Source organism: Vicia villosa, linkage group LG5 (assembly GCF_029867415.1).
Source record: "Vicia villosa cultivar HV-30 ecotype Madison, WI linkage group LG5, Vvil1.0, whole genome shotgun sequence".
NCBI classification, from domain to species: Eukaryota; Viridiplantae; Streptophyta; class Magnoliopsida; order Fabales; family Fabaceae; genus Vicia; species Vicia villosa.
Genome location: NC_081184.1, coordinates 127,493,846 through 127,506,702, shown reverse-complemented (window position 1 = coordinate 127,506,702; position 12,857 = coordinate 127,493,846). Strand labels below are relative to the sequence as shown.

Sequence of the window (12,857 nt, the reverse complement as noted above, 5' to 3'; positions counted from 1 at the left end):
TCTCTCAATTTCACGTTCTTACTACTTTAGCTCCCCTTATCTTTTCTATTTATTTAACCTAATATTAATTTAAATAAATTCTACATTTTTTCTTATTCCACCCTCTCACTCTAATTTTTTCATCAATTCAATTTTAACCCCCAAAACTCATAATTTCCTATTTTTTATTATTTTAATTAACTAAAAATCTAATAAATCTCAATAAATCCCACAATTAATAAATAATCCCCATAAATATTTTATCAAAAAAATAAATAAATAAAAATGATTTAAAAAATTAATTAAAATTATTAATTTAAAACTTTGGGTGTTACAAAACATGCACAGTAAATTTAAGGATGTCAATGGGCGCGAAATAGGGGCGAAAAATACATATTTATTTGGCAAAATTATACCCAGGGTCCTTTAAGTTATTTTATTGTAACAAGTTGGTCCTTGATGTTTTTTTCGCTACAAGTTGGTCTTTTATGTTAACTAACGTCTGCACAGTTAACCTTTTTCATAAACTTCGTTCCAAAAAAACCGAAGTGACACTAATGGTGTTGATGTATCACTTAACATACGTTAGAGACCATCATTGAATCCTATAATAAAATTTTCAGAATTTTTTAGAGCATAAAAATATTTTTAAACTAATTAAAATGCACACAAAAGAAATAAATTAAATAAAAATAATAAAACAGAAAATAAAATTCTCAGAAAATTACACAAAATGTAAAATGAGGAGAAATATTTTTAGGAATTTTTTTCATAATTTTTGGACCAACAATGAGTTTAATATGAATTTTAAAAGTTAAAAGCGAAATAAAATAAAATTAATAAAACAGAAAAAAGGTCAACGATGCATACATTAGTTAACATAAAGGACTAACTTATAGCAAAAAAAATATAAAGGACCAACATGTTACAATAAAATAACTTAAAGAACCCTGAGTATAATTTTGCCTATTTATTTTCATTCGCACCCTCAAAATAGTTGAAGATTCTTATCCATTTTAGACTAAAATTCTTTGTTGATTTTTAATATTAATTTTTTTCCTTCATTTTAGTAGGTGAGGAGGGGAGGAACCGGTTATCATTACATTACACGGCACTCCACATTCCACCCAAACCATTTGAAGGACACCCAATATAGCACTTGTCCGCTTTAAGGGAACTTTTTTTTTTGCCATATTGTCACATGGGTCCCCTGCTTCGCATCGTATGTATCTAGCAAAAGAATCAAAGAAAAAAGAAGATAGCACATGAAGTAACGCTCGTCGTAGCACCTGAATATAACGCTCATACACGCAGAGGCATTTTCTCAAACACGTAGATGGCACACTTGTTATCTTATGTTTTTTCATAAAAATGGAGATGCGGGGTATCGATCCCCGTACCTCTCGCATGCTAAGCGAGCGCTCTACCATCTGAGCTACATCCCCTTGATATTAGTTTGTTCTATCAAACTCTTTCTGTTACAAATTTCTGCAACATACTAGTCAATATGGACGTTTTTGCCTACACAAAATGCAGTCAAGATTTGACTATGTGGTGAGATTGTGACATGGAATGATTTCTGAGCATACTAAAATTAACCAAAATGAGCAATATGAATACAACAGTTCTACTTTTTTGGTGCCGAGACAAAAGGAGAAGAAGAAAAGTCAGTTTCACAAACATGGCTAAGGAACAAGCTTCAAAAAGTGGTCGTAGATAAAAGACACACACAATTCAGGTGAGTACCAAGAACTGAATTAGAAACACCAACTACTTGTAATATATGCTATTATTATTATTATTATCAATTATCATGTGATGTGCGGTGGTATGGTATAGGATTCATTCAGATGTCTTCATTCTATCTACTTTTCTTCTGCTAACTTGTCAGATAAAGTAGGGTTGCGTGATGGTTTTTCTCTGAAAGTGAAAGCTAAAATTCTTAACTCCCATCTAAAGCAACACAAATAAATACACTGTCACATGTGTTTTTTATGCCTACTAAATAAAGCAACGCTGCAACGGTTTTCATAAATACTAGTTAGCTTTCAATACAATCCATGACCCTACACACTAGTGAAACCTTCACACACAATCTAACTCTTTCTCAGACTCTTCCCACTAGAGTTGAGTCTTCTTGCTTCAAAATTCAAATGGTCACCAAATTTCAAAACCGGCTTCCATTATCACTCTCACCCACATCTCCAATCCCTTCCAAGGTACTACTACTATCTTTTCTCGTTTCGAAATATTTGATTTCTATCTTCACCGCATTTTAAATAATGGGTTGTTTTTGTTTGTATGTTTCATTGTAGTATCATACTTAAAAATGTGATTTTTATGTTTTTTTTTTTTTAAATTGAAGTTTCGGGATTTTGTGGGAGATAAGCATTGCCTAGAAACAATGGTGGAGACTCCGGTTAATGGGAGAATAAGGCAAGCTTTTACAGTTGTAAACGGAGGCCACGATGTTGGCTTGACTAGTACTCCTCCTAGCATTGCTGGATCGGATTATGGTGTGATAGAGTTCACAAGAGAGGATGTTGAGGCGTTGCTAAATGAAAAAGCCAAAAAGAAAGAGAGGTTTAATTATAAGGTAAGTTCGAGCTTTAGATTTTGAGGTCGTTAAGTTTATATATTTAAATTTGAGATTAATGTAACTTGTTATGTTTTTTAGGAAAGATGCGAAAATATGGTGGATTATATAAAAAGGCTTAAGGTTTGTATCAAATGGTTCCAAGACATTGAGATGAGCTACTCAATAGAGCAGGAAAAGTTAAAGAATTCACTGGAAATGACTCAGCAAAAGAGTGTAGAAATCGGTAAGGTTAATTATCATTTTTCTTCGCTTTGGGATTTGATAATGCTATTGCTTGCTGATTTTTATTACTAATATGCTTAGGTTTATTTGATTATTACAGAGTTGCTGCTTAAAATCAAGGAAGAGGAAATGAACTTAATCATTGCAGAAATGAGAAAGAATTGTACTTCTTTACAAGAGAAATTGATAAAGGAAGAAGTAGAGAAGTCGGTAAGAAAGATTTTGAACTTGTCTTTTGAAATTTGGAAAAAAATATGGAAGGAAATTTTAATCCTAATAAGCTTTGAAAATATTTTCGAAACACAAGGCTGCTGTGGATTCCCTTGTTAAAGAGAGAGAAGCAAGGCTTGATATTGAGAGGTCACATACCACTCTTTCTGAGGATATTGGAAGAGCTCAACGAGAGATTCAAAGTGCGAATCAGAAGGTAAAATAATAGTATAATTCTAGTTCAATGAATTCCTTTTCACTTCTTTTTAAATACTAATATAAATGACTGTCTTAATTGATGAATTTCTGCAGATATCATCACTCAATGAGATGTATAAGCGGTTACAAGAATACATAACGAGTTTACAGCAGTACAATGGAAAACTTCATACGGAGCTTTCATCAGTTGAAGATGAACTTAAACGCGTAGAGAAAGAGAAGGCTGCTGCAGTGGAGAACATCGCTATGTTAAGTGCTCAACTTACTTTATCCATTGTAAGTTTGCTTTCACGCGAACCTTTTCAATCGGAATTCAAGTAGATTATGTGATAAATAAATACTTAATCTATACACAGAAAGGCTTTTCATTAGCACAAAAAGGTGGAACTGCAATTTTTTTGTTGACTAGGATAAAGGACTAAAATGAATCGTATGATATCATGCAACTCGTATATTACCCAGTTTCGTTGGTTCTTTTTATAGTCTTCTCAAGAAGAAGCCACAAAACAGAAGGACGATCTTTCTAGTGAAGTTGCTTCACTTAGAGGAGAGTTGCATCAAATAAGAGATGATAGAGACCGTCGATTATCTCAAGCAGAAACCTTAAATGCTGATTTGATGAGATTAAAAGAATCTAGGGAAAACTCCTGCGTTGAATTGGACAGCTTGACATTAAAAGCGAATGAACTGGAGGTTGGTTTCTATATCTGATTTTCTTCTACTAAACATCGCACCTTTTTATTAATAGAGTCGTGATAGGATGAGTTTCCTTCACAGGAAAAAAGTTCTTTGAAAGAGAATCAAATAAAGGCATTGCAAGAACAGTTAGCAACTGCAGAGGAGAAACTGCAGGTAATAAAGACGTATTTTTGAAAAATGTTGCATACTATTCAATATAAAAACCGTACAAGAACCTAATAAAAGCTTATGAGGGTTATTCAACATATGCACTATTATGATTATAATGTTGTTAATAACTTATGTTCCTTGTTAGGTGTCTGATATATCTGTATTCGAGACTAGGACGGAATTTATAGGGCAACAAAAATTTGTTGATGAGTTGCAAAGACGCTTGGAAGATGCAGAATATAAACTTATAGAAGGGGAGAGGCTACGGAAGAAACTACACAATACCATTTTGGTAATTCAGTGAACCAAAATTTTTGTTGATTATAAGAAAAAAATGGCACCTTATTAATCTCAATTTTAACAGGAGTTAAAAGGGAACATCCGTGTATTCTGTCGGGTGAGGCCTTTGTTACACGATGAAAGCCGTAGCACGGAAGGGAAGATATTCAGTTATCCAACATCAATGGATGCTTCTGGTCGACAAATTGACCTAGCCCAAAATGGTATATCTTCTTGTGATAATGGATTTGAGAGTATACCTTTTTCTATAATTAATTTAGTCATCATCATATTATTAAATTGCCAGCTCATGTCACTCCTGTTTTGTTCTTAGGCCAGAAACATTCTTTCACATTTGATAAAGTTTTTATACCAGAGGTATCACAAGAAGAAGTTTTTGTAGAAATTTCACAGCTTGTACAAAGTGCTCTTGATGGTTATAAGGTAATTCAAAGTTCTTCTGTTATAAGTATTGCATAGCATTTTTTTCGCATTTCTCTTGAAATATTATGATGTTTTTCAATTTTCAGGTTTGCATCTTTGCCTATGGTCAAACCGGATCAGGGAAAACCTATACAATGATGGGAAGACCTGGACATCCGGAGGAAAAGGGATTGATACCTCGTTCGTTAGAACAAATATTTCAAACGAAACAGTCTCAGCAACCTCAAGGCTGGAAATATGAAATGCAGGTAACATTAGAGTAATTTCTAGTATTACGAAGTAATGTAAATATTTCTTTTGAACATGACATGAGAAGGTTTTTGTTATGAAATTTGTTGCAGGTATCAATGTTAGAAATATACAACGAAACCATTCGTGATCTGATGTCGACAAACAGATTGTCGTCGGAAAATGGCACTCCTGGAAAGCAATATACAATCAAACATGATGCAAGTGGAAATACACAAGTTTCTGATCTTACAGTAGTGGATGTTCACAGTGCAAAAGAAGTCGCGTTTCTTTTAAATCAAGCTGCAAATAGCAGGTAACTATTGTTAAAACACTGCAAATGAAATTTTCCATTTTATGACTAGAATTAGACAGCCACATACTTGACAATTTTATGGCAAATTTAACTGTATCGATTATTTTGGTTATTTCCTCTTAGATCTGTGGGAAAAACTCAGATGAATGAACAGTCATCAAGAAGCCATTTCGTGTTCACTCTTCGAATATATGGTGTAAATGAGGTAATGAAGTTTCTATTAAGATAATAGTCTAATCAAAACTTTATTTTATACTTATTCTCCATTCGTATTTCAATCTTGCGTAGTCACAAATAATTAATGACATGCATCATGATGCAACCTATTTTATTTTTAATCCAGAGTACTGATCAACAAGTACAAGGTGTTCTGAATCTAATTGACCTTGCTGGTAGCGAGCGTCTCTCGAAGAGTGGTTCAACTGGTGATCGGTTGAAAGAAACTCAAGTATGTAAAATCGTGATATTTCTTTTCCGTTTATGCTTATTTTATTTGAAAATAGTGTAACTTCACTTTTTATATGTGATCAGGCAATCAATAGAAGCTTGTCATCATTGAGCGATGTCATATTTGCCTTGGCCAAGAAGGAAGATCATGTGCCATTCAGAAACTCAAAGCTTACATATCTACTTCAAGTAATTATTATTCTCTTATTGTCTCACATGGCATTTCTTAAATTTTACGCTACATTGATGATTTCTTTGTTATCGGATTTGAATGATTTAACACGATCGTCTAATGATGATTGAACAGCCTTGTCTCGGTGGAGACTCAAAGACATTAATGTTCGTAAACATATCACCCGATCCTTCTTCGGTTAGCGAGTCACTATGCTCACTCAGGTTTGCTTCAAGAGTCAATGCTTGCGAGATTGGAACACCTCGTCGTCAGACCAATGGCCGTGCGACAGACTCTCGTTTGAGCTATTTCTAATCTTAAATAACAAAGATGTATATTTTTTCTAACCAACTGTGGAAATCAAGTTCTGGAGGAGTATCGCAATAAGAATGAAAACGAGTTTGATCGATTCTAACAACGGCATGTAGCTTGTATAGTGAAGTTATTGAGCTTGGATTTAGTCGAAACCACACTGTAATAGTTCAATTTGTTTTCTGCTTAATGTAATGTATTTATTTTACTTTTACAACATTTCTCTTATATAAATTGGAAAATGAAAGATTAATCCTAGAAAGATTTTAGAATGTCAATGCCAATGATAGGTTGGATAAGGTTGCAGATTTTTTGACAAAATAGGATAAGATCACAGTTAAGATGATATTTAAAACAACTCAAATTGTATTAAAATAATATGCATCAGATATTAATTTAATATTAATCTAAATGTCATCATAAATATACACCAATGACCATTATAGAATACCAGCTCCATAGTTATCTTTTTTGTTTTATTAGTAATAATACAACTCTGTAGTTATCTAAATTCAAGAGTGTTTGAATGAGATGATTCAGGTCTCTTTCATCTTATCTAGAGATTTTAGATTTGAATTCACATTGATTTCAAAGTGTCGTTTCTTCGACCTACTACTACATAGCCACGATTGAGTTTGTAACTTAAATTGTTTTGCTATCTTTGCAATCACATCCCGGTAGTAAGCAATTCAAAACTTTGACAGGGTGTGTTTAGAAAACTTGAAAATCACCGTGAGACAGAAACTACACATACCAGCTTCTTAAAATCACGGTGAAAAGGACTTAAGCTTAGAATGCGAAAGAAATATCCCTAGAGCCAGAAATAGCAACAGTATTAGTATGTAACACAAAGCTTTCAAAGCATGTCAAAGGGTAGGGATAAGGTTGATTTATGTTATAATGATATGATATGCAGACCCAAAATTCAAGACAAGGATGGCCTACTACACAATTCAAAATGGCCTACTTGACAGTCAATATCATGATGATATTATAAGAAATCAAGCGATTTTGGCCGTGAAAATGACACGATGACATGATCTTTATCTAAAATTGTTAGTTTCTCATGGGAATAAGAAACCTTAATATTCAAGATTTTGTGGCCAGTTTTTAGCCTACAAAAGTGTAATACTAGAATAGATTCCTTGCTTGTTACTGATTTAGTTCCTATCATATAAAAAAATGAATAAAGAAAACTAGTTACTTTATTCTCGTGTTGATTCTTAACTGTCCAATATTCTATCTCGTACAAAATCGCAGATCTTACCCCAACCCAACAAAATTTTCCCTACTAAACAAACCTTACAAGTAGCATGATATGTCAACTAGTAAGATATTTTGTTTAATTTGACTACACTCTTTATTTTTTAATTATTATGAATAGATGATAAAAGCTTTTGTCTAACTGTAATTTGCATGAACCACATGAGCAAAGCTGAAAAATTGGCCAACATAATGGCCCCAGCTAGATAAGATCGCTTACATGACAAATCTTCTATTTCCTTCTAAAGTGTATATATATAGAGAGAGAACTGGGAACACTCTTTTGAAGAAGTAGAAAAAAATGGGTGGTCAACAACAGCATAAAAAGTCCAAGGTTGTGAAAATAGACTCATTGAAATCATGGGAACAGTACATCACAGAAGCTACAAATAAAGGCTACTTTGTAAGTCTCATAAACTCTATGGTGATTCATTTTATTATAAATCATGTTGCATGTAAAATTATAGCAATTGGTTGGTTAGTTGGTTATGGTTTCAGCTTCAGATAGCATTAAGGATGAATAGCTTTTTTTTTATTTTAGTCATAAAATATTTGCAGGTTATGGTTCATTTCTCTGCTTATTGGTGCATGCCTTCTATTGCTATGGACCCTTTCTTTGAAGAATTGGCTTCCACCTATCAAGATGTAATCTTTCTCAAGGTGGATGTAGATGAGGTTAAGGTAATTTATGTGTAGAGCCTATAGAGTCTTTCCTTTTGATTTGTGTTTGGAACAAAGTTATTTAATCCATATGTATTCCACCACCTAAACTATAATGACACCTCACTTGGAATAAATTGTATTTGCCGCGTCCGTTTTTGAGGGTGTACAAGGAGGGCTACCGCATAGGGCCTAAAATTTGTCTCTGTTAAACCGTACCTAAATAGAGCCCCATAAAATCTCTACCACTGATAAAACATGGTTAAATAGGATCTATAACAGTTTTTTCATAGTTGAACAGTGACTAATATATACAGAGTCTCTAAAAACTTAAAATAGTTCTGGTAATTAAATTCAAACACTTCCATTTTCTTAAATTATTATTAATATTGACGTATCAGTATCAGGGTTAGTATCATGTCAATGTCTATTTGCGAGTGCTTTATAAATCACAATATCTTGGAAATTTTCAATTAATCTATTCCTATGTTGGAGCCTCTAATTTGCAGCACATGCAATGTTATTCAATATTTTCAAATTGTTTATTTTCTGATTTCAAACCTCACTTTGAGGTCACATGAACCTGTGTCAGTATTACTGGTTTTGTGCCTTTAACTTATAATAATGGCATTATTAACTTTATAGATGATATCACTATGTGGCCTATAATAATAATAATAATAATAATATCTTTCATTATCTTTTTTGGATTGTTTCAAGGGACAAATTCCATGAATAAGTGCTAAGTTAGTAACCACCTTTTGTTTCAATAATATGTGAATTTCTGGTTCAATTGCCTCCAAGTTGGAATTCAAAGCCAATATTCCACCCTTATAATAATAGCATTATTGATCATAAATATATTCCAGTGACATTAATATGTGACCAATATTAATATCTTATGCAATCCTCTTAATGCTGTTTATCACTTGCATTCATAATTCTCTTAACAAACTTTTGTTAATTTGGACTGTTGTATGCTTTGTGTGACTCTAACTCTATCTAGGAAGTAGCCACCAAGATGGAAATCAATGCCATGCCTACTTTTTTGTTGATGAATGGAGAAACTCCTGTGGATAAAATTGTTGGTGCAAATCCTGATGAATTGAGGAAAAGGATGGATCAACTCATTCCTCAAAATCCTTCTGTTGTATGATGACCACATTGAACAAATAAAGTTTACCAGAGATGTAAATATGATTTATTTCATGTGTAAAATAATGTATATTCCAAGAGTAGTAGTGTTGATTTTTTTATTATTTGTAAATTATGTGTGGAGTGTATGTGAAGTTGCTATTTGAATATATAAATATTCTTTGATGTCGTGTCAACATATAACTTGCCTTGTACTTAGAGCAAGACAGGTTTTTCAATAGCTTTCTTTTGATGTCTTGTTCTGATTGCATGGCTTGATGCCTTTTCATATATAGAGGTTACAGCTAATCATCACAATTAATGAGTGGATCAGTGGAAGTTAATTCCTAATTTTACTAGCCTATTAGAGACCGATCATAGAAGTCAAATATGTGACATACTTTTGAATTTTGATGATGAATGGAGATTCCCTTAGGATCTAGAATTACCTCAAGACTAAAAAAATGCACTATTATAGAAAATAATAATTAAATCCGATGAGATATGAGGCGTTACCTCAATTTTACATGGAAAGTAACGAACAATATCATAAAAAGCATATTATATTATCTCTCGAATAGAAATTCACCGGCAGAAAAGGTGTAATGATCAAAGGTTCGATCACTATTGACATCTTTTTGAATTTTTAAATAGTGAAAACATCTTTCTCGTCGGTTTTGTCATTCAACCAACAGATAAAATAAAATTGAATTTATTATATCTAATGTGAATTGCTAATTCACCAAATCCAAATTGAACATATAACTCTTTAAATTAATTTACAAAATAATTTTATGAATAATTATTTTATATTTGAAAAACAACTTACACTAATCAATAATTTTTAAACATTGTGTAACTCATCATTCATCTTCTGCTCTTTAATGGTTAGAATCTCATTTAATGTTTAAAGTTCTTCATTTAAATACTTTACAAAATAAATAAGTACTCTCTCTGGTCTCAAATATAAGCAACAAAAATAATTTTATGGTCTTAAATATAAGCAAAAACAAATCTATATTTATTACATTCAATGTCACTATTTCAAATATACCCCTACAATTTTTTTATATTATAAATGTTTGCAACAATTTCCAAAGCAAAAAATAGGGGTAAAATTAGAAAGAATGTAAAAATTAAATACATTGAGACATCATCCTTAAATGATGAGTTTTTTTTTTTTTGCAAATTTACTTATATTTAAAACAGGAGGGAGTATGAAAGAAAGTTGAATAAAAATTATAAGGCATTAAAGAGATTTTAATCATACGAAAAAAGGGGATGAATGAATTACAGAATGTTTGAAAAATATTGAAAGAGTGTAAGATATTTTTCAAATACAGATAATTTTTCATATTATTATTTTCAAAATCAATTTAATAGGTTATATGTTCAAAGAGGGGTTAGTGAAACAAATCATTGACATTAGATATAATAAATTAAATTATATTTTATGTCACTATAATGTCTTCTTAATATGTTCGGGGAACAAGAGAAAAGTTGTACAAAGAATCACAAAAACATAATCTCAAACTTAATAACTAAAAAAAAGATATAGCTTTCAAAACTTTGCTAAATAGGACAACTAATCAACAACAACAATAACATCAAAACAACAGTAAATGTATCTTTTTTAATAAGCAATTTGTACCCAGCAAGATTCGAACCTGAGAGCTTGAAAGGAGCACACTCTCAAGACCCAAGCGTTTCACCGCTAGACAACACACACGCACACTACAGATTATTAAAATATTTCATATAAAATGAGACATGTTACACTATTTAGATATCTAAATAAAAACATAATTAGAACTAGTAATATGTTTTTGTGACTAAATAAAAAGGAATTATTATGAATGCGAGTAAAGGATAATCCAAATAGAATGAATGCAATTCTTCATATCATGTTTTGGGCAGATGTTTCAAACTGTATAATGAGCGTTTGAGCTTGCACACACCAATAAATAAAGAAAACAAATCTTGAAGAGGGTTCATATAAATATTTTTAAACTAAATATAAATTTTATAACGAGATCAATTGTCATTTTGACAACTGACACATGTATCTCATCAAAATCAATATATATTCCTACTTGTTTTTTAAGGTAACTAATATAGCTTTGTAACGGTTGAGGCATCCATTCGAATTTAATTTTATAGAATACACTTATTTGTAGTCTATGTTTGACATCAAAAAGGATGGGAGTAATATCTTATGTGAAATTCTCTTAAAGATTCTGAAGCTCCTCATTTATTGTTTTTATATTGTACATATCTTTAACAGATCGTGAGTAACAAGTCGAAATATATATACTAGAGAGTAAGGCTCTTAGTGAAATGTTTGACCAGTACATGTTCAAGTGGCTAGTCAACATCAGAAAGAGAGTTAGAACCTATTATTTGTGTTGATTGACATATACATTTTTTTGGTTTTTCATGTTCTATAGATTGATGCATAATAGATAAATTGGGAAGAACCTAAATATAATTAATTGTGGGAGAAATACAATGAAACGTAAATTAATAATGAAAAACAAACACATTTTGAAAAATGTAGAAGTCGGTAGTAGTCACAGTTTGGTAAAAAAAAACACGCACATCTAATATTATGTACATCACAATAATTAGATTAAGTTTTAAAAATACAAAAGTGTTGTGAAAAACGATGTCAAGAACAAAATATAATAGGCAATTAGGAAAGATAAGAAGAACACAAGAATTGGTTATAACTGTTATTCTTTTACTTTCTCTTAAAACAAGATTACAAGTTTACAAGAATAACAAATAACCTCTTTCACCCTAAATTAGGATTTGCAGCTTACCAATGATGAGAGACTAGTATGCTATTTATAATAAAACATAACATACTATTTAATGGGCTTTTTCCACAATGCTCATTACACAAGTCAACTTAATAAACAAGCTAACTTAACAAATTAGGGTTTAAACACTAAAACCTAATTTAACATGCTAACAACCCTAGCATCTTCGACACAAGCATGTGAACAACCTTCGACTTCATGCTTAATCCTGTCGAACCAAGAAACTATCCTTCGACCATACTATAGTTCGATCCAATATCTCACAAATATCCACCTTGGACCTAACTCTACAACGTCAAGGGAACAAATTAGCTTTCTTCATGCAGCTTTATCAACTGCATACAGTGGAAAAACTTGCAACTCGACAATGTCTTGGTGATCATATCAGCAGCATTATCCTCAGTCGAAACTTTTCGCACTTGGACTTTTTCACGCTCGAATACTCCTCTGACGAAATGCAGCCTCACATCAATGTGCTTAGTTCGCTTATGATTGGCTGAAATCTTCAACATGTGTATTGCACTTTGACTATCACATTTAACAGTGATACCTCGACCTTGAAGTTTCAGCTCCTTTGCAAAACCTTCAAGCCACAATGCTTCTTTCACAACTTCAATTAGGGAAATATACTCTGCTTCAGTGGTTGATAGAGAAACAACCTTCTGAAGTGTTGCTTTCCAACTAACTGCAGTGCCAAACATA

The 12,857-nt window shown here is 31.9% G+C and overlaps 2 protein-coding genes and 1 non-coding gene across 3 annotated transcripts; 2 read left to right on the top strand and 1 right to left on the bottom strand.

The window, feature by feature from the left end:
• Positions 1-1,351: 1,351 nt before the first annotated feature.
• TRNAA-AGC (transfer RNA alanine (anticodon AGC)) lies at positions 1,352-1,424 on the bottom strand. The gene has a single exon. It is a non-coding gene; the product is annotated as a tRNA-Ala (tRNA).
• Positions 1,425-1,724: 300 nt separating this feature from the next.
• On the top strand, positions 1,725-6,493 carry LOC131602433 (kinesin-like protein KIN-14N). The gene is made up of 17 exons (XM_058874543.1): positions 1,725-2,198; positions 2,345-2,575; positions 2,657-2,801; positions 2,901-3,010; positions 3,108-3,227; positions 3,323-3,505; positions 3,713-3,922; positions 4,007-4,081; positions 4,224-4,370; positions 4,443-4,581; positions 4,692-4,801; positions 4,888-5,049; positions 5,143-5,345; positions 5,469-5,550; positions 5,689-5,793; positions 5,877-5,981; positions 6,100-6,493. The coding sequence occupies exons 1-17, from the start codon at positions 2,040-2,042 to the stop codon at positions 6,277-6,279; spliced, it is 2,466 nt and encodes an 821-aa protein (XP_058730526.1). The 5' UTR covers positions 1,725-2,039; the 3' UTR covers positions 6,280-6,493.
• A 958-nt stretch (positions 6,494-7,451) lies between these two features.
• On the top strand, positions 7,452-9,519 carry LOC131602434 (thioredoxin-like protein CXXS1). Its single transcript, XM_058874544.1, has 3 exons — positions 7,452-7,942; positions 8,098-8,220; positions 9,206-9,519. The coding sequence occupies exons 1-3, from the start codon at positions 7,841-7,843 to the stop codon at positions 9,353-9,355; spliced, it is 375 nt and encodes a 124-aa protein (XP_058730527.1). The 5' UTR covers positions 7,452-7,840; the 3' UTR covers positions 9,356-9,519.
• The last annotated feature ends 3,338 nt before the right edge of the window (positions 9,520-12,857 follow it).